General features: G+C 39.2%; 1 protein-coding gene across 2 annotated transcripts in view; it reads right to left on the bottom strand.

Annotated features, from left to right (window-relative positions):
- Positions 1–20,927, bottom strand: part of SH3GL2 (SH3 domain containing GRB2 like 2, endophilin A1) — a 92,647-nt gene that overhangs the window by 27,466 nt on the left and 44,254 nt on the right. The window contains exon 1 of one of the 2 annotated variants that reach the window (XM_072031302.1): positions 16,671–16,703. The exons of the other annotated variant lie outside the window; for it this stretch is intronic. Within the exon in view, the coding sequence (XP_071887403.1) occupies positions 16,671–16,688 (18 nt within the window). The 5' untranslated portion in view covers positions 16,689–16,703. Of the gene's footprint in view, positions 1–16,670; positions 16,704–20,927 lie in introns of those variants that run through there. 2 annotated transcript variants of the gene reach the window in all.

Raw genomic sequence — 20,927 nt, 5'->3', positions numbered from 1 at the left:
TTGGTACAGGAAAATTAATTGAGTTTTAGCAGAAATGAACAGGGCATACTCAGGCCTAACAAAGCAAAATAACAGCAGTAGAAATTTATCGCAATTAAATACCATTTAAGGCATATTTTATAACTCTTCAGAATGTATGCCAGTCTGCAGTCCTTTTGCTGGGTGAAAGTCAGTTGTCCTTAACATCTGGAAATGTGGGAATGCTAGGAACATTTGTAAGCTACTGCAGACTGAAAGAACAAAACATGGCTTAAATATGATTCATCATTTTAACAGCTGCATCGTGAAGTCAATCTTTCTACATTTGAAAGTTCATTTGCTAGACTCTGTCAGTGAATTAACTGTTATCTGACAAAGACTTGAAGTTAGGGGTAGTTTGCACGGAAAAGCATGTCTATAAGCTGTTGCTGATAGGGAAGCACATTTATTTCTAGTGTTTCTCTTGGTATAAAAGGCTGCAGACTCTGCACAGCACATCAGAGTGCCAGTCCAAACTGTTCGTGTATCTCCATAACCTATTTGCAGCAATGAGAGTTTATTCACTACGGACAAAGAAACCAAAACTCCAAAGCCATCCACCATCTTCAGTCAATAACGGCATATGTAGACTCTGCTGACAATTGCGTTAAGTTTCTCACATGAGCACTACATAAATTAAGCTGAATGCCCTTTCCTGAAATTCACATCCCCCCTGCACATGCTCTCACACTCACTGTGCACAAGCAGCGTGGCCCAAAGCACCGCCTTGCAGCGAGGGGCAGAGGGGCACAGCACCAGGCCCTGGACATTCCTGGGGGAACGCCCTTGACCAAAAAGGCAGACTGCCTTTTTGCACTCCTGGGATGTACACCAACAAGCCCAGAGAAGAAAGAGGGGACTGGGTGGGCTGGGACTGGATGAAACATGTCAAGAGGTAAGTACAAACAAAGGGTGGAGACGCTGTGTGGCATCACTGAGCCTGCTGCTGTGCTGCACTAGACAGCAGACACAGGGAGCAGATGCAGCTTCTCTTCTGCGGCTGCAGCAGAGCTCGGCGAGGGGATTCTGTCAGTCTGAGACAGAGGGAAGGTCAGCCCTTCCTTGCTAACAGTAATACTTAGCCACAGCCCTCAGGAATTATTATTTAAATTTGAAGATGATCATATTCTTTCCTTCTCTCATCACTGTGTGTATCAGTTACCAGGGGCACAGGAGATCATGGTAGGTAAGGAACCAAAACCTGTACAATAAACAAGAGCCCCAAGACCTCAGTTCTGACCTAAACACTATTGCAATTCACAAAAAACACCTCTGAGTCCAGGCAGTTAAACAAGACATACCTGCACTAAGCTACAGCAGAGCCACCTATGCTGTTCTGTGATACTTATTTGGGAATTCTAAGAGATACCAAAAAAAAGGGGAAAATGACCACAAAATCCCCCCAGAGGCAGATGATCTCACTAACTGGTTCATTACCACCACCAAGACTGATCATAAGACAACACAAATCAATACAACAAACTGTGCTTTACATGTATAAACAATTTATGTCTACGGTTCTACAGGTGTTACAGATAAAGATACTCGAAGAAGTCTGCCTTGCAATGAAAACCTTTCATTAGGTTTTTACCTAATTTACAACACAGTTTCTTCCTAGCAAGAGGAATATAAAGATTTTTTAGATATAATAATGAGACAGGCAGTTTTTGCTAATGTTATCCTGGAATTCATTTGAATGAAGGATGCAGATGAAAATAAAATAAAAAGGAATGCTGGGCTTGGTAAAAGGACCTATGGCCAACTCAAAAACTGGAAATATTTACACCTTTATCTATTTCAAGATATTAGCATAAAGTACTTTCAGTCAGTTTTTCAGTCATAGAAAAGAAAGGGAGAAATGATTCGCTGAAAGAGCAAATTCAGTTGCTACTTTTTGCCTAGTTATATTCCCTGCAATTTTAATTTCAAATGATATATATATATATATATATATTCCGTCAACAAGTTCAGCTTTATAAAGCTATTAGATTTATTGACTTTTCCTAAAAATGTTATGGAATATTCATGAAGATTGCACTGGCTGTGCAGCTTCATTTACAACTCCTGAATTTTAAAACAAGTTAGGAAGATACAAAAGTGGAACTGTTCACATTTCCTGCTCAATACACAAGTGTGATGATTTATAACATACTCTTCTGAACTACTTTCTGTGTCAATTAATCCACTCTTACTTCTCCACTTGCCCTCAGCATCTGGAATTCCTCTGTAAGTTCACTATCCGCAATGAAAATTATGTGCCCACTGCACTGGCCCATACAGGAAAAAAAGGCAAGTTAGATGCCCATGAACTTGCAGGTAGACTACTTTCAAAGGCAGACTACTTTCAGAGAATAATTAAGACTAAAAAATAGTGAAGTCTCCATAAAACATAAAGGGAAGACCACGGGTGCTGTAATTCCAAATTCCATCCTTCCTAAATTCCACCGTAGGCATGTCCCATCACAAAGGAGGGCAATTACCTTTTAAACTGCACTATGAAATAAAACCATAGCTATATGAAGGGAGTAATATTCACAGTTTAGAGTGCAAAAATGTATGCATGGGAATATACTTAGTACTATAAAAGTCCACCTGATCCTCTCAGCAGGTTCATGCAGGTGAAGAGTCATGCTAAGCATGTCCTGCATGCTTAAAAATGGCTGCATACATTTAACAGGTATGGTTACAGAGCCATGGTTTAAACCATTCTTATCGCACTTAGGGACCACGTCTGTCTCTGACGGGTGAAAGAAGCCAGCCCCAGTGGCCCAATCCCACAGAAGCTGCCTGCCTACACATCCACAGCCATCTCACTGATGCCTGTTTTCTCTGGACTGGATCTATTCAGCAGTACGTGGCTGACATCAGCCACACTACACAGTCCTTGCCACATGTACAGAGGCTTTCCAGCTGCTGTAGAACAACTGGGGGCTAGCATCTTCCCCCTGCAGAATACCCATATCATCTTCTTTCTTCTGTTTTCCTGAAAACATTTATATCATGTTGTCTCATGCTGATCTCTGTGGTTTTGTTTTGTTTTATTTTTGCCAGGTTCTATTCAAGAGGCAACACATTTCAACAAAAGGTATTAACGTACTTTGCAGAATGAGTTGTTAGGCAAATAAAAAAAATAAAGCTGTATTTGTAGCATTTCTCTTCCATTTGAAATAACCTAATGCAAAACATTTTTAAGGATAATTGCCTTACATTGCAAGGGAAAATAACACTTTCTCTTCCCTCCTTTCTTGTTGAATTTTCCATACTGGCCAGTCTTAAAATTTGTCTTGAATTTTAAGATTTAAATATCTCGCAGTCTGCATGGAATTTTAAAGCATATATGATCCTTTATGTCAATCTGCTAATTAGATTTAGTAGAACATTTATATTCAATACTAAATCTACTGTAAATTATTCTGTGGTGGTGTAAAATCAAACACATGGCAACAACTACAGAGCAGGTGAGATTTTCAAATGTCTAAATTTGAACCTCACAAACACAATTAAAAATAAAGCATTAACCTCTTTATGTCATTATTTAATCAGCCTTATTAGCTGATGTACCCACATATTCAAAGTTAGTGTCCATTGCGCAATTACCACAGTAACTTGTTCGTTATATGCACATTGCTTTATCTTTTGGGGGTAGGGAGGATAACTTGGGCTCTGTGTTCTTTCACAGCCTTCAGATCAGTAGTGGGTTGTGAAAGAAGAAACACGGAGACAGACAGAATGCCTTATTCTGCATTAACATGCTTAGCACTTAAAATAATTCCTGAGAAATCTGAATCTTTTACACTGTCATTTCTTGCTTTATAACACTGTGTTTAAATTAGTTTCCAAAGGCAACATACAAGCAGAAATCATGGACAAAAATGGTTGGTTTGAAATACATAAATATACTATGCTAGACTTCAGACATCTTAATACAACTTCAAATCTGGAGAAGATCCTAGATTAGCCAGGACAAAAAGGTCAGCGACAGGCAGAAATTCCTGGCACTCATCACAGTACCACCTGCACTTTATGGAGTCACTGAAAACACAGATTTTTCACTGTCACCTACTTATGATGGTGCCTGACATTTATCTATCTTAAAAATATATTTTAAACTAATTTATTCTCACAGAAAGGAAGCAAACAAGGAAGGCCTGTATTGCAACTGATACTGCATCCCCACAGACAGCTTCAGACACCATTTGCACTCATATGTGTATCTTTTTAATGGCATATAACTTTCTTCCATTGAGGTATCTCATTGACTGAGTGTAGCCTATGCCTAGTCATTTAATCTACCTGTGGTCAGATTTCAGCACACATGCACTTTTCCCTACACAAAGTCAGTACAAGGGTCATTTAATTAACTGTGATCCCAGTTTCCACAACATCTTGGAGCCAGAATGTTTGCAAATCATAAATTTTCTTAATGGGCAGGCAGCAAACCTTGTTTCTTAGCAAATGATAGCTTCCAGAGACGACCTCTTCTACCTACAGAGAGGAGGTAGAAAAATTCCCACTGACCTTATTGCTATAGGATCAAGCAAAGCAGAAGAGATGCAAAATGCTGCAGTCTGCTTACCTGTAATCTCATTTTTAAGTTAGTCTTACCAAGGTCAAGATTTTCCTCATATGCCTCTGATCATCCAAATACTTCTATGATTTCTTGAGTCTCTTCTATTAACAAGAAATGACTGGAGTAGATAACATTGTACTAGCCAGATTTCAGAAATACTGGCACAAAGCGGAACACCAATGTTAGACATTTTTAAAGAGAAACTTTTACAAAAACTTTGACCTTTTATTGGTTTCACACTTCATTAGTATTTAACTGCTGTTGTTCGAAACAATATAAAACAATCAATATTTAACAACTGTAATGTGACAGTCTACAGTTAAATCCATTATTCTCTTGGTTTTAAGCACCATTTTAATTGATTTATAAGAATACATAAAAGCTTTGTGTACTCTAGGGAGTCTTTTGCAAAAGAACCTCCTCCACGGCAAGGAGTACCCTGGCTCCAGCAGGACTTCACATGCTGCTGGCAATCCGAACACTGCTACTTCTAAACCTGCATAGGTTTTCCCTATGCAAAGCCAGGTGACCTACCCACACCTGGACTCCCAATACAGTCAGCAAAGGTGGAACTCAATCAGGTTAGCACTTCACTGCCAGATGTGATATGGTACGGACAACTGAGACTTGAAGATGGCTGCTGGAATTCAAAAAGCGTAAATACACTGTAGTGTAGCAGCATGCTGAATTACACCTACTGGTGCACACATGGAAGGTGGGCAAGAAGGAATGAGTGAACATACAGCTACATTTTAACTATGAACTTCCTAAGTATAAATAGAGCATTTTGGTCCTGTAAATTAAATACAAATGTGGAAGGTCAGAAATTGTGTACACAAATGGCAGCATTAGCAAGCACCATAACAGCATGCCACCCCTGTTTCCTAGGTGATTCACCCTTAATACTTAGCTACAGGATATAGACACTGCAGCATCCAAAAAAAAAGAATATCTGCTCTTTCTCCTTAAAAATAAAGAACTATCTGCATCTTAAGCTTCTTTATTGCCAATAATTATTTAGTGTTAAATTTGTAGCATACCTGTTCATCATGAAGTCACATACAGGCATTGCAAGACATATGAATATAGGTGAGGTGTTAAGTTACATAGGATTTTGGAAGTCTCTAGGCAAAAACAAATATGCAAGTATTTCTCTCTCACCATTAGGTAATGGCGATGCAAAACTGAGGATTTTAGTGGTAGTAAAGTATCTAAAACTGAAGTTAGGGTGTACGGAGATAGAGAAATCACACTGGTTTTGCAATATCTCATTTCTCATACTTTATTTATGCAGAGTATGTCACTCACTTTGAAGTTGCGTAGTCTGGTGGACAGTAAATAAGTCACGTTGTGAATATGCATGAAACTGTGAATAACATTTTCTGTGTCCTAGTTCCTAGGCTTCTGCGTGAAATGATACCCAGAATAAACCCAGAATAAACCATTTCTATATCTTCTCCTTAAAGTGTGCCTCAGCTGTGACGGCATCCACAAATCAGTTGCGTTCTACCATCTAGTTACGATCCTATTAACTCATATGCTAGCCACTCTATGCCTACGTAAGCATCAACAGATGGTAGAAGAGAACTATAAAAAGGTAATATTCTTTAAACATAAATTTAGCAGCACTTTTCAAAAGCCAGAAGAACTCCACACACTAATAAGAGTGAGAAAATGAGCTTGGTACATGCAATCACAGAATTCCAGAACAGCTGAGGTTAGAAGTTACCTCTGAAGGCCATCTGGTCCAACAACCCTGCTCAAGCAGAGACACCTCGAGCTTTTTGCCCAAGGCTATGTCCAGACAGCAACTCTGACAAATTAGGTAGATCAAAAAAACAAAACAAAACAAAACAAAAAAAAACACGGGTACATATACTGGCGATACAGTCTTAAGACTTCCTATTCTTCAAGCCTCACGTTCATTGCCTCATTGATGATATGTGGGCCATGATCACTTGAATCCATTCTGTGTTAGGGCTTTCTAAAGAGCCATATAGCTCTAGCAGTGGTGAGGAAACAGCCTGGAAAAGGCTGCCTTCCAGCACCACAGAAATGTTTAGTAAGGCAACTGGTATTGCCAGTACCAGCATGCTTCTGAAAGTGGAGAGCACGTAGGCATGACATGGTTTTGCCTGGAATAATTTTTTTTCATAGAGGCTCATATGATGCTGTGGTTTAGATTTTTGATGAAAATAGAGGTGCTAACACATAGATGTTTTAGTTGCTGCAGAGCAGTGCTCACACAGAGCCAAGGCCCTTCCAGCTCCTCATGCTGCCCTGCCAGCAAGCAGCCTGGGGGTGCTCCAGGAGGACCTGGGGCAGTACACTGCCAGGACAGCTGGCCCAAGCTGACCACAGGGATGTCCCACACCATGTGGCATCATGCTCAGCAATAACAGCTGGGGTAAAGGAGGAGGAAGGGGGGGATGTTCAGAGTGATGGCGTTTGTCCCCCCAAGAAGCTGTTCATGTGCTGAGCCCTGCTTTCATGGAAGTGGCTGAACACCTGCCTGCTGTGAGAAGTAGCAAATTGGTTTGGTTTTGCTTGTGTACAGCCTTTGCTTTGCCTGGTGAACTGTCCTTATCTCAGCCCATGAGTTCTCCCACTTTCACCTCTCTGATTCTCTCCCCCATCCCACCCGGGGAAAGTGAGCAAGCGGCTGTGTGGGGCTGAGCTGCCCACTGGGGCTTAACCACAACAAAGCCAACAACAACAGCAGGTCTTTTTAAAGACACCAGAAATGCACAGGCCAACACTACCTTCTTTCTAAGGAAAGAAAGTTTAGACCCAGCTGTACACCATCTCCTGCTCTTCACCAAGGCAGCATCTAGTGGTGGAGCTGTGAGAAAAATGATTATAAACATGAACTCCTGACCATTTCCAGTCACTAGGTACCACACAAGAATGTGTCTCTGCATCAGTTCTGCCATCAGCCACCCCGACTTAGTATTTGTATGGTCCCAGCATCAGTACAACCAGCGTCCTTTGCTAAGATAACCCAGCAGTGAACAACTCTCACAGCTGCTGACCTATTTCAGTCAGCAAAAAGTGGGGGAACAAGAAGTCATTGCTGCTGTGCAGTTTCCATCTCAGCTTCAAGCTCATCTTACCAGAGCACAGCCAGTCTGAGGGATAATGGTACTTTAAATTACCGAGGAAATTGAAGAAAGAATTACTGTGCTTAATGCAAAACAGCATGTAATTTGCTCTTGTAAGAGACACTGTCCTTATCTTTTGAGTAGCTGATAAGTTTCTACTTTTTTTTTTGCCATATAACATTGCTTTGTGAAGTTGGTATTTTTCCAGTTCACTCTTCCCTTAACATATGAAGTTGCTAATGTCAAAGAGAGGAAAATGAACATTTAGAATTGAAAATTAGTATTTCCTTCTGTTGTGTGATTATCAGTGCAAAAAAAGAAAAAAGAAAAAAAAAAGGAAAAAAAAAAAAATAACATTTTAGAAGATAATATGCCATGAATATTTTATCAAACATTTTACAATCATCTTTAAATTTGAAACTGGAAAAATAAATCAAATCAAAAGAATTAAAGGTTCCAATTTTGCTGTTCTGACACAAGAAAAAAAATCCTATTTAAAACCAGAGAAATGTTACCTCTAAAATACTGCAGGAACAGATGCACTACTCATAAAAGCCAACAGAGCTAGTCATGTCTCAAAATGAACTTGGCAATGTTTCTATGTCACTGATTTTTGTGTAAGAGTAATATCTCCTTCTTCCTCTACTTTTATCTTTCTTGCGTATTTGAGCTGTAAGTCTGCCTGGGTAAAGTCGAGACTATTTGTATGCAGAGTATACATCATCAATCTGGTTCAATCTATCAAGACCAGAGGTTTGACACTCCCTAGGCACTACTGCTGAGGAGATCTGTCTTCATTTTGACATGCAAAATTAAGTGAAAATTATCCTTGGGCATTTTGATAGTGGAAAAGTCTAAAACCTTTCACATTCCTCATTTACACGAGCCTTATAGCCTCCTGCAAACTACACACACAAAAAAAAAAGCACTAAAACTGAAGGTATTACAGCACTGGGCATCACTGGGCAGTCAAGGAGATAACTGATCCAAGCTCTGTTTAAACACTTCGGATGACACCATATGAGGATCTCTTGCTCTTCCTTGAGAACTCTGCTATGTAATAGATTGTGATGATTCAGATATCCTTTGTAAAGATGGTTGGGAACACAAAAGATCAGCATGTTAAACAATTGAGAAAGTATTTTTATAGTTTAGCGCATGCAAATAATAAACACAAATGGTAACTCTGCCTGTATGCTATAGAGTAACTTCAGAGATGCAGAGTATTTCACATTAGCTGTTGGACAGTTAATGTCAATTGGCCAGAAAAACTTTTGTCAGTACTTCAGTAGTTTCAGGATGACTTGAGAAATGTTTTCTCCATGCCTAGATAGCTATTCTGTTCAAAATCATACAGAACAAGTGACTCTGTAACTTCCCTCTGGGCACCTTTCCCACCGAAGAGACTAAAACATCGGTTTCTGACATCACACAGCCTTACCTTTCTCTGACAAAAGTTATGCTGGCCCCATTAACATGCAAGGGAAGTGGAGAAGGAACTCACAATATAGACCATACAATTCACAGGAAAAATCTGAGTGAACAGTATATACTTAGGTAGGCCACTCTCAGCTTTTACATAAAAAATTCCTCTGCTATCTCAGAACTTTCTCCAGCACCATGCATGTTAGCAGATTTTCTGTAATCTCAAACAGATGTATAGGCTAAGAAATCATCCTTCTCCTAATCTGATGAGTTTGTTTCATCGGACTTGTTTCATACAAATTCCAGGTATGTTGTGTTTTTAGCAAATGTCGTGGAAAATATCTTGCTCTGGAGGTCAATGACAAGTTAGTTTGCTAACCCCATTTCTGTCAGGATATTATTAAGAACATCGTCAGCAGCTAGTATGCGTTCATTACAAGGTAAGGTAAAAAGTGAAGAAGATAGCACAATAAATGCAGAATGTGTGAATCTTTCCGTATGTTCAAATCACAAAAACAACAGCCCTGGTTTGCACTGCTGTGGCATCACTGAAACTTCTTTTAGGTGATTCCTGCTTTAGAAAGTGCCAGAAAGAGCTACAGAAACTACATGCACAAGAGAAAAACATTTTTTGCACAGCAAAAATACAAAGGAAAATTATTTGTGACTTGTAAACCTAATTATATAACATTTCTTAATTTAATAACCCATTAAAATCAATTTATCTATAGCTCTTGAAAAGGGATATGATCAATCCTGCTTACTCAGGCAAAGGTACTCATTACTGAGCTAACTGCTACTAAGAAGCAGTAAATCCTCCTTTCTTTTGTATGTAAGCACAAGTTATAATCTATATATTTCTATTGCACAGTAACGAGTTGTTTGTATCATTTCATGGTAGCCTGCTGCACGTAATAAAAGGTTTTACTGTATCAGCTTTCCCAAAGGATAATGCAAGTGCCAATTATTCACAGCAGAATGATCATTTCCCTTTAGATTTGTCAAGTCTTTCCAACATAGAAAATGGTCAGAGTTTTCAGACAGGCTTTGCTACTTTGATGAGATTTTAGACAAATGCAGCAATGCGGCATGCAGGGTTGCTGGATTTTAGCCCAGGTGGTATGTGTAAAACCTTTCAAGAACCGAGCCGGCAAGTGAAACCTCTACTGGTGACAGGACATCCTGCTCTCATGCTTAACCTTCAGTTCTACATGCCTCATTACCTCAGGGAAATACTTTGATCAACAGAGGCAACAAAACTTGCTGATATTAAGGAAGCTGGCAAAGCTGCAAAATTTGTGATTAGCATTATAAAAATTCCACTACAGTGACAGAGATCCCTCTGAGCAGTCCCTCCAAGCAGTAGTTGTCTAAACCCAGATCTTCAAAAGTTTGAATTTTGTTCCTCAAAAGACCTACGACTTGTGCTGATGTCATTTTGGGAGCTAAGATTTGGGTTCTCCAAGTCAAACAGGTTTTGCTACAGCAAGTATAACTGTGCTTATATTCTGCTGAAATCTGTGCTTACAATTTTGTGCCATAATGGTCATCGTATGTCCTTTTTCTATACCTCTAATGGTGTTTATGGACTACAGCCCTGTTCTTAGGACTATGAAAATTTTGTAATCTAAGACTAGTTTCCACTAATCAGTAGAAGCAACTGTATTTATAATACAGGTGTGGTAAGTCCTGGTTTTGTACACCCTACCAGACTGGAAGATCCATAAAGAGATAAAGGGTAACTTTTTCATTGTATTGATCATTACTAAATTAACTTTTAATACTAAATTAACTTTTAATTGCTTTCTGCTACAAAGAAATTGGCTAGTCTCACTGACTTGAATATAAGGTATTTCCTGAGAGGTAAGCAGCTGTTGCATGAAAGTAATGCCAAAAAATCTAATTTCTTGTCTTCAGCCTCATTAAACTGACTTCCACACTAGGCCAATTTCAGTAGGAATGCTAGTGGCACAGGTTTCCTAAATTAGCTCAGCTCAAATTAAATATTTAGAGAAGAAAAGCTTTTAAGGCAGCAGGGCATCATTAGGCCACAACTGGCATGCAGAGGTACTGAAGTGTCATCTCAAAATGCATGCAGAAAAAGCAATCTGCTGACTGCAAGGGGGATAATCACCAGGCAACATAGGTTAATATAAAGATTCAGGAACACAGTACAACATCTTGTATTGATTTATAAATTATGAATATATATCTTTAAAAAAAAATCAAAGGGATGCCAGAATTCTAAATTAAGCAAATTTAAAGGAAGAGAAGACAAAAGCAAAACTAATACTTTTTTAAAGCTGCACTCTCCAACAGTGATGTCTGCTGAAAATACTGGGAGATAAGACAGGTCCCTCAAATCACTGAAGAATGAACTTTTGTTTTTCTCAAAAGAGCAATAACTATTTCAAGAAACGGTTAACTCATATGAACTACAGTCACTAAGTCATGTAAATTCACTTATTCAGGCAAAGCAGTCGATGTATGCTTTACTGTGAAACTCTCTGTGCCACTGATTTCACATACAGAAAATGCTTCAGTGTTAGACCCAAATTAGAATTCCACAGAGAGGAAATAATGTTCATCATTTAGAGGTTTGTACCTTTAATAACCATTGCTGCACAGACATTGGCATAGATTGTTCATTGCAACATTTTAGAAGTAAAATTTCTCTTCATTCAAAATTTGTTTTACTTTTCATTACAATTACATCCTTAAAATTTTCTCAGAAAAGAAATATACTACCAAAAAATCAGTAGAAAGGTTTGAAACCACAGCCCACATTAAAACTGATTTTTTTTTTTGTTCATTTGTTTTCTGGTTTTGTTTGTTCTACTTTGTTTTGCAAGCACTCCCAATGGCAGCTTAAAAGCAGAAAATTTCGAAGTGTGCTATCAGCCACTTACCACCCTGATGTGGATTTCTGCCCACTGTTTGGACTTTGAGAGGGCATTCTCTGAGGTGTCATACTTCAGCCTTAGACAGTCTAGCTCTCACTTCCCACACAACTTTCATTTATTACTAGCTTATCCAATTTATTATCAGTTCTGCCACCGCTGTTTTAGTTTTATTTAGGAAGACATCAGATGAGCCACAAGTCACAAGTCACAAGAGAGACATTACACAATGCCATGAACAAAAATAACAAGATACAAGGAGAAAGAAAACAAGGAAAAAAGGCTCAACCTCTTTGTGGATAACTTTTGAAGCATCTTGGTACAGCTCCAGCCCTGATACAAAATGGATCCTGACATGGTTTTTGTACACTAACTTCCCCACTGTTGAAAGTAATTGCTGTCCAACCTCTTCATATTCCAACTAGCAGGCACAGAATACTTTTAAAAAGTGTCTGTGTAAAATGGAAGATGCAAGATATAAGGTAGTGTAAGAGCTTTTGACATGCAGTCCTGTTCATGCCTAAAAAAAATCAGCCATAGGCAGAGCCCTGTTCTGGCCAGACTGTACCGCCAACCTAGAGTAAAATAATAATCCATCATCCAGTGACTGCTGAACTCCATTATTCCTTGAGTTTCTCCCACAGCTTGGTTATTATCCAAGTGCTCTTTTCAGCTATTGCACATCCTTCCATGTCCCTTCTTCAGATCCCAACATCTTCACTTCTCTGTACTTCAGATGCTTCTCCCCCAGCCCTTTCACAGGTTTCCATCCCTTAAGTATCTATATAAAAAGAACTATCTGACAGCAATCAGAAATCTGCTGAAATGTTTTACCAGCTACACCTTTCATAAACAATCTGTGTGTGGCAGAAGTAACATTATAGAAAGAAAAATTACAAACACTGAAGCTCAACAGGAAAAAAATTCAGGTTCCTGGACATAAAATATGTTACCTACTAGTCTGATGAAATGTGAGGAAAAGGATGCCCTGAAAGCCTCAGATCATTTGGCTGCACAGCTTTATCATATTTAGACATGATTTGCGTCACAAGTTGCATCACAGTTGCAAACACATAAGAGATAGTGCTTTTTGCCAAATCAGAGCACAAAAGTGAGAGACTTTTCAGAGAGAAGGAAGAATAAACTAATATCCAAACACATGGAATACATATTATGTCTGAAACTCTTGTATGTACAAGAGGCAATAAAAACATAATCAGCAACCTTAGCTAACAATATAACTATATTTAACTAACTATAGTTGTTTTGCCTTAAACTTATAATGTGCACATAGAGGAAATTCAGGCAAGCTACTGTAGCATGACAATGAAAAATCTGAATACTTATTTCTAGTCTCAGGCAGTCACCTGTGCTGCACTGCTTTTCATGTATCATTCTACCTGCCTGTACCCATTTGTCCTCAAAAGGGAAATAATACTACTCTCCTTTGCAAAGCATACATATATATAGTGCATTTCTTTAATCCAAGGATTCCTATTTACACATCGAGATTAAAAGTATTCTATGTATATTCAGAATTCTTCCTAACTTAACTACTTAATGAGGAAAAAAAGTTTCCAGTGGAATCTTTCCTTTTTACACTGGAATTAGTCACTTCCTCTCTTTTTCACAAAGGCATCATTGCATTACGGACAGTTCCTCAAAATAAATCTATGTTGATTAAACTCTAAATCACATAATTAAAGTGTGCAGTCTGTAACTGATGTTGTCATTTTAGCCAATTACTATCTACTGGGGTATCTCTTAAATGTTCTTTGATATTGAATGTGATGATACTGAAGACCTGCTTTCTCAAAGGTATCTACCATTATGTTAGATATTGCTATTTTTAGAAACACATTGCACTATGCTATTGTCCGCTGCAGATATTAGAGACATTTTAAATGTTACTACATTTGTCTGAAGATATTTCAGGATGAACCATGTCCCAGTTTCATTTTTCAAGATGCTGTATTTGTACTTGAGCTAATGTTTCCCTTGAAAAAATTATAAAATGCATCTCTGAAGGCAGTTAAGCTTCACCTACATCAGCTATATGAGCAGTGGTAGAGCTATGACTCAGTGCATGCTATCTTTGAGCTGTGTTTCATAACCAGGACACAGCTCTCTGCTCATTACAGATGGTGTTGTGTTTTTTTCTTTTTTTTTTTCTCTTGGACATGACACTGATTTATTGCAAGTTCATCACGCTGCTAACATATAACGCTACTAAACTGAAAGTTTTTTTAGAACTTTAAGGCCTATGTAAAGACTTTTCAGAGATCAGCTGCAGAACATAATTTAAACCAGCAACAGTTGCTTAAATTTTATCCTGTAGCATCTGTAATAAGACAACTAGAGAGCATCTGAAGACTTTGTGCATGAAAAGACTTCTCCCTGGATTCAGCTTTTTCAGAGCTTAGGTGTTTGTATGCCAGTTTCATTTCAGTGTTTAATTTCACATCCTGTTTTACCCTATAAAAGAAAATGTGATTGATTTCAAGCTTACTGTTAGAGACCACACACTTGTACCATGAAACCATTATTCAGGGTCAATAATCTTTTTTTTTAGTAAAGGACCCAGAATGGTTGAAATACATTAGCTGGGGTCATGATCCAGTGCTACCACCCACATGACATTTTAAACAAAGACTTCCCATACTTGGATTAATATCTGTATTGCCCTTGACGTAGCAGAGATGTCATGATCTAAAAGTCCACAGGATTAGAGATTTCCAGGTCACTGTAACTAATAGCTGAGCTGCCAGATATCATTAAGCTTTTCCCACATGGGAGCCTGTTGTGGTTTTACTCAGCTGTGCAGCCAAGTTCCACAACCACTCTCTTGCTCCAACTCCTTAAAGGGAAAGAGGGAGAAAATACAATGAAAAGGGCTCAAGGGTTGAGATAGGGACAGGGTGATCACTCATCAATTATCGTCACTGGTAAAACAGACTCAACATAAGGGAAATTAATGTAATTTATTACTTCTTACTAACAAGGTCAAGCAGTGAGAAACTAAAAGCAAACTAAAAATACCTTCACCCATCCACCCTATTCTATGTCCCTCCCCCGAGGGGTGCAGGGCAATGGGGAATGGGGGTTGCGGTCAGTCTATAGCACTTCATCTCTGCCACTCCTTCACAGTCACTCTCTCCCATGGGATGCCGCCTTTCCCGAACTGAGCCTTCAGGGGCTGCCCACAGGCAGCAGCTCTTCAAGACCTGCTCCCACATGGCTCCGTACCATGGGGTTCATCCATCCCCCAGGCAAACTGCTCCAGCACAGGTCCCCCACAGGCAGCAGCTCCCCCCAGACCCCTGCTCCTGCGTGGGCTCCTCTCCACGGGCTGCAGCTCCGGCCCGGGGCCTGCTCCTGCAGGGGCTCTCCATGGGGCACAGCCTCCTCCAGGCCACATCCACCTGCTCCACCGGGGGCTCCTCCACCCACGGGGGGGCTGCAGTGTGGAGATCTGCTCCATGTGGGACCCATGGGCTGCAGGGGGACAGCCTGCTCCACCGGGGACCTCTCCATAGTCTGCAGGGGAACTGCTGCTGTGCCTGGAGCACATCCTGCCCTCCTGCTGCATTGACCTGGGGGTCTGCAGGGCTGTTTCACACTCCTCTCTCCCAGCTGCTGTTGAGAAGCAGGTTATTTTTCCCTTCCTTCAATCTGCTCTCCCAGAGGCCCAACCAACATCTCTCACAGGCTCGGCTCTGGCCAGCAGCAGATCCCTTTTGGAGCTGTCTGGAGCTGGCTCTGGTCTGACATGGAACAGCTGCTGAGCTCTGCTCACACAGGCCACCCCTGCAACCCCTCCACTACCAACACCTTGCCACATAAACACAATACAAAGCCTAAAGAGAGAGAGAGGTAGACAGACAGAGACAGAAAAGCAGGGAGTTATCTTGAAGGTGCACAAGGTACAAAGCCAACTAAGGAGCTGAAGAGGATCAGGAAGTTACACGTGTCAGAATGAAACAAAGCATACATTCCTTTGTACAAGATTTACTGCTATTTCCTCCCTTTCCCCTTTCTTCTCCAATATGGATTATAATTGCACTTCAGGCTCACTCTTGAAGAAAACTAACAGTTCTGAAAAGCTCTCTGTAACAGTCTCTCTTTTCAGACGATATAAAACTTTGCTAAGGATTGTCTTTTGTGGTTCTGTACACAATGTCTCAAGTTAGACTCAAGGACAGTTTTACAATACTTCTGAAAACTGTAATGTCATTTTACAAAGCTCAAACTGACAGTAAAGTTGCCAATAGTGTTTCAAAGGTTATAATTTCCAGGTTAAAATTTTACTTTTTCTGGCTTCTCAAATAAAAGAAAACTATTGAAAAACACATAAAACAGAATAACTGCAAAGACAATAAAAACAATATTCACAGATGCAGGAAAAAAAAAAAAGAAAATAAAAGAAAAAAAAAAAAAGGAAAGCACCTAGTATCAAACTAATGAATGATGAAGTTGAAACTTTGTAAACAGAACTGAAGAGAAATTGCTAGAAGCAAGAATAAAACCAGCTGAACACTTGAGTACAAGGAATGGCAATGCAAGCAGAGATTTTTCAGTTACACAAATCTAAAATGGAAAAAGAAAAAGATACTGAAAACAGCATTGTATGCTTGGAGCTGCCTGGCTCATACTCACCAGCATGAGAAATGCCATGACAGATGGTTTGCACACAAGGGAGGAGGGAACCATGGGGAGTTAAATATGAAAGCCAGCAACAGGTGGTTTTCAGGTAAGAAGGGAATACAAGCAAAGCTTCTAATAGATGAAGAGAATGTGCACAATTATCCTTACCCTGTGGTCGACAGTTCAGCTAACCTGAACAGGAGGGAGAAGTTCTAGTACTTTTATTTGAAAAACACTGGAACAATTTCTTCTTGGGATGGATTTTTTCTCTCACTGCAAACTATCTGTATTGCACGTAAAGTTCAATATAGAGCTGAATACAGAGCTTTGCAACAGGCATCAAAATGTCTCAAGTACAGAGACAGGAATATTTTGAACTTGGCTTGCTCAAACAAAGCACTAGGTCTAACCTGACTGCCTGTATTCCCTGAGCTTTGCAGCACCAAGGACCCAGTCCTTTGCAGCACCCAGTCACACCTGCTGTCTAAAAGACGTGTTGCTTACTCATCCTTTCAGAAGGATCTTTGTGACTAATACTGGTGACGCAGCCCTCTCAAAGCTTTGTTAGGGTCTTCTGCAGAGTTGAGTCCTCCACATGCTCCAGACTCCAGTTTCCATTTTGTGACCAAATTTCCCAGACAGACACAAGCTGAATTAAAATAACTATGTTAAATAGGAATGAAGTAAGAAAAGGATGTATTGCCACAAGTGCAACAAAGTAGTTTTGTAAAAAGAGTAGCAACCATTTGTTTCTTAACTTGGACCTAAAAGGAGTAAACACTGCTACAAAGTGCTTTATCCATGGCTTTAACTTAAATTTTTCTCTCTTTGATTCCCTCTCTATGATAACCACTTAAATAAAGTTTCAAGTAATTATTTTTTCTGTCTCACATGGACCCAAAACATTTTTTAATTATTATTATTTTTTTTGTCTGAGCAGTAGCTAAAGCTACTGAACAAGGATTACTTTGGAAGCAGATATTCATTATTTTGAGTGGACCCAACTTTTGTTCTTGCTTTAAATTAGTCTCTCTGTGTACTGGCTGGCTATGTAACAGTAAGAAGACGTGTGTCATTATAACAGTCTCTTTTTCTGCAGTAATAATGGTAGCAGCTGTGTGAAGAGAAATTAGCACACTGTTTCGTATAATTGCAGAAGTATTAAATTCAAATATAACAATAGGTAAGACATTTCTCCTGTGAATATGAAATGAAATAGATAGCAACATTTGAAATCTGAAACACTACAGTTTTTTTGTTTGGTTGTGTTTTTTTGTTTTTTTTTTGTTTGTTTGTTTGTTTTTTTAATCATCCATTTAGCCCTTCTGCACTAGCCAAAATGCTTGCTATATATATTTTTAGGTTTGAAGAGGTCTTTGTGGCAACAACAACAACCAATGTCTAAAATTCTGCAAGATCTTGATCTAGAAAAGCATTTCAACATCTGCAGTCTCACCTTCATCTAAGCATGTGTCAATGATCTTAGCAACACATTCTACCTGGTTTTGTTTCACAGACCTCCTGCAAAATAAGTAATTTTGTTCATAATTGTTATTCTTACACGCAATGGATAGGAAGACTTTAGGTAAGAGAAATAGCTACATTTCCTCCCAAATGAACAGCACTGAACACAACTTGTAAGTAAAACTGAAAAAACATCAACTCATAGTCACTACCCTAAAAAACCTTCCCTACATCATTCTCCATGATGAGAACACAGAGCTCCAAGGGTGCTATCAAACAGGCCCATTAGAAATGGCACTTTTTTCTTTCCAATCAAAGACTGAGATAACCTGTCACACAGACTACTTTATTGTGGGGACAAACCCCTCACAACAGCCCAGATATGTCCAGACTGGTAACAGCAGAAGATTGAAAATAAGCTGCTGTCTCACCCTGTATCAACAGCAATGCTCTGGCGATGTAATGATCAGTTTTGTTTTACCAGTTCCCTGAGTAGTTCTAAGCAGGACAGCAGAAAGAATACCTTGAAGCGGACTAAGCACATCATTACTTTCATCTTTCATCTCTACCTACCCAGATCACCTTGACACTAGATGGTCACTTCAAGTTCAAACTCCATTAACCTCACTACTTTTGTTATTTAATGACCTTCAGACAGGTCATTTAATGACCTTAATAGATCATGTGAAAACATATTAACATATCCTGTGTTAAAGTAACCTTATTCAGTTTGTTATATACATGTATTCACCTGTTGCCTCTTCAAATCCCAAATCATCCTTTAAACATGTGTTTTCTGACATAATTTCTTCAAGTGCATAACCATCAGCTCAACTTACAGGACCAAATTTCCATGCTTTTTCTGTGTATAGTTTATATTACTTCAGGTTGGATTTGCAGCAATGTAAGAATTAGAGCAATTGTGTTATCTTAAAGTAGGAAATCAAAGACTCAACTCAAACTTGTTCTTACCATGACCTGCAAAACACAAACAACTTTACAATCACATTCTATGCAGAAAGGCCTCTGTCACAGAGACCCACCCTGATAGCTGATGACAAAAAAAAAAAAAAAAAAAAAAAAAACAAGCAAATCTTCTTTTTTATTATTTTTTAATAGTCTAGACAGTTACTTTTCGTCTTAAAGCCTCTTTTCTTTGTACAAATAGAGTTCTCCTTCAGGAAACTATGAGTTCATGTTCTCACTTAAAAAATCTTTTCGAGAGGCTAACAGTAACACTGGATTCTCAGCCTTGAAGAGGCTTTATATTCTGCTTTGTTTTCTGGAAAAATTGAGTGTTTTTTTCATAGCCTCTCTAACAGCACTGAGCAAAGCACTTTAATCAATTGTGGAGTGCTTTCAAGCTGAGATGCCTATCTGAGAGGAAAGTCCTGAGACAGTGATTGAACAGTTTTGCTATTTCTCAGCTTTACTACTGTGATTCATTATTTGCAAGCCTCAGAATGACTTCCATAAGTTCCAGTTTTACAGAATACAGCTCATCAGTTTCTCAACAAGACCTGCAGGTCAGCTCTGTGTACCACATTGTATATCTCTGTAAGGATATGTAATTCCAACATTATCAATTCTGACATGACTTTACTAACTTTTAAAATGAGGTTGTTACATAGTCGCTGATAAACAATCTGTGGTTTATGTTCACTTTGTGGCTTTGCCACAAGCCTTCAGTGAGGTAGAAGTTGAAAAAAGTATTTGAGTTAAAACATGTGCAAATTCCTCCAGAGTTATAAAATGTGGCATTGCCAAGCAGCTATAAACTGTAAAAAATAAAAAATAAAATAAAAAACACTCTACTTTAAATACAGGCTATTTGCATTATCATGCCTGCTCTTCTCTTACTTTTGCTGTTCAAAATTAGCTTTAAGATTAAATTACTGTTTTGTAAGATTATTAATGGTACATGTCCCAGACCTCCTTTATAACTTTGGATGGATCATATGTGTCAAACATGATGTAGGACAACAATGTTATCTGAAGAAACATACACAATCCTAACAAGCCATAACAGCTCATGCTCTGGAACTCTGTGTACGGTGAAAAAGGAATGGGGCCAACCAATGTCAAAAAAATACCTCAGACTTGAGCATATGATGCATCCCCCATGAAGTGCAGCACCCCACAAATGATTAACTAAAGAGGGCAGCTAGCCATCAGGAGTCTCTGAAGCAAATACCATCCAACAACAGATGCTTCATATGTTCAAATTCTGTATGAAGCAGGCAGAGACAACCAGAAGACAGTTAGCTTTATTTCAACAACAATTGTTCCTTAATTTTTAGGTAAGTCATAATTACACAATTAGACAATTTTACCTGAATGTTTCAGAAATGATAATGTGATTTACTCTGGCTTGCAGAGAAGCTGGTACTGGCAGCTTTCATGCAGCACCACAGGTCCCTTCTTTTCCCTGAGGAAAGGCTGCCAGGCCTGGGCTCATGACCTAAAAATCACTCCAAATACCCCAGTGAACCCTGCTTCTCTCCAAGTTCCTCCAAGCCCATCCTTGAATTTCCCAGGTGTTTCACGCGGCACACACTTGAACTGGCATAGTCCAGGGTGTATCACCAGCCTGCCGCTGCCTCCCCACCACCAGACAGAGACACCAGGTGTGGGCTCAGGGAAGGCAGTCCCCAGAGACATGCTACCCCCTCCTAGATAAAGAAAATCAGGTTTTCACACCAGTCTCCCCCCAGAAGCAGCTGTCACCAGTTCCTTATAAAAGGGAAGAGCTTTTTTTCACATTAATCTCCTTCTGATTTGAAAGCCAGAGACGAGTATTTGCAT

Source organism: Anas platyrhynchos, chromosome Z, assembly GCF_047663525.1.
Source record: "Anas platyrhynchos isolate ZD024472 breed Pekin duck chromosome Z, IASCAAS_PekinDuck_T2T, whole genome shotgun sequence".
Taxonomy (NCBI): Eukaryota; Metazoa; Chordata; class Aves; order Anseriformes; family Anatidae; genus Anas; species Anas platyrhynchos.
Note: the sequence above shows the minus strand (reverse complement) of the source record. Positions and strands in the feature narration are given on the sequence as shown.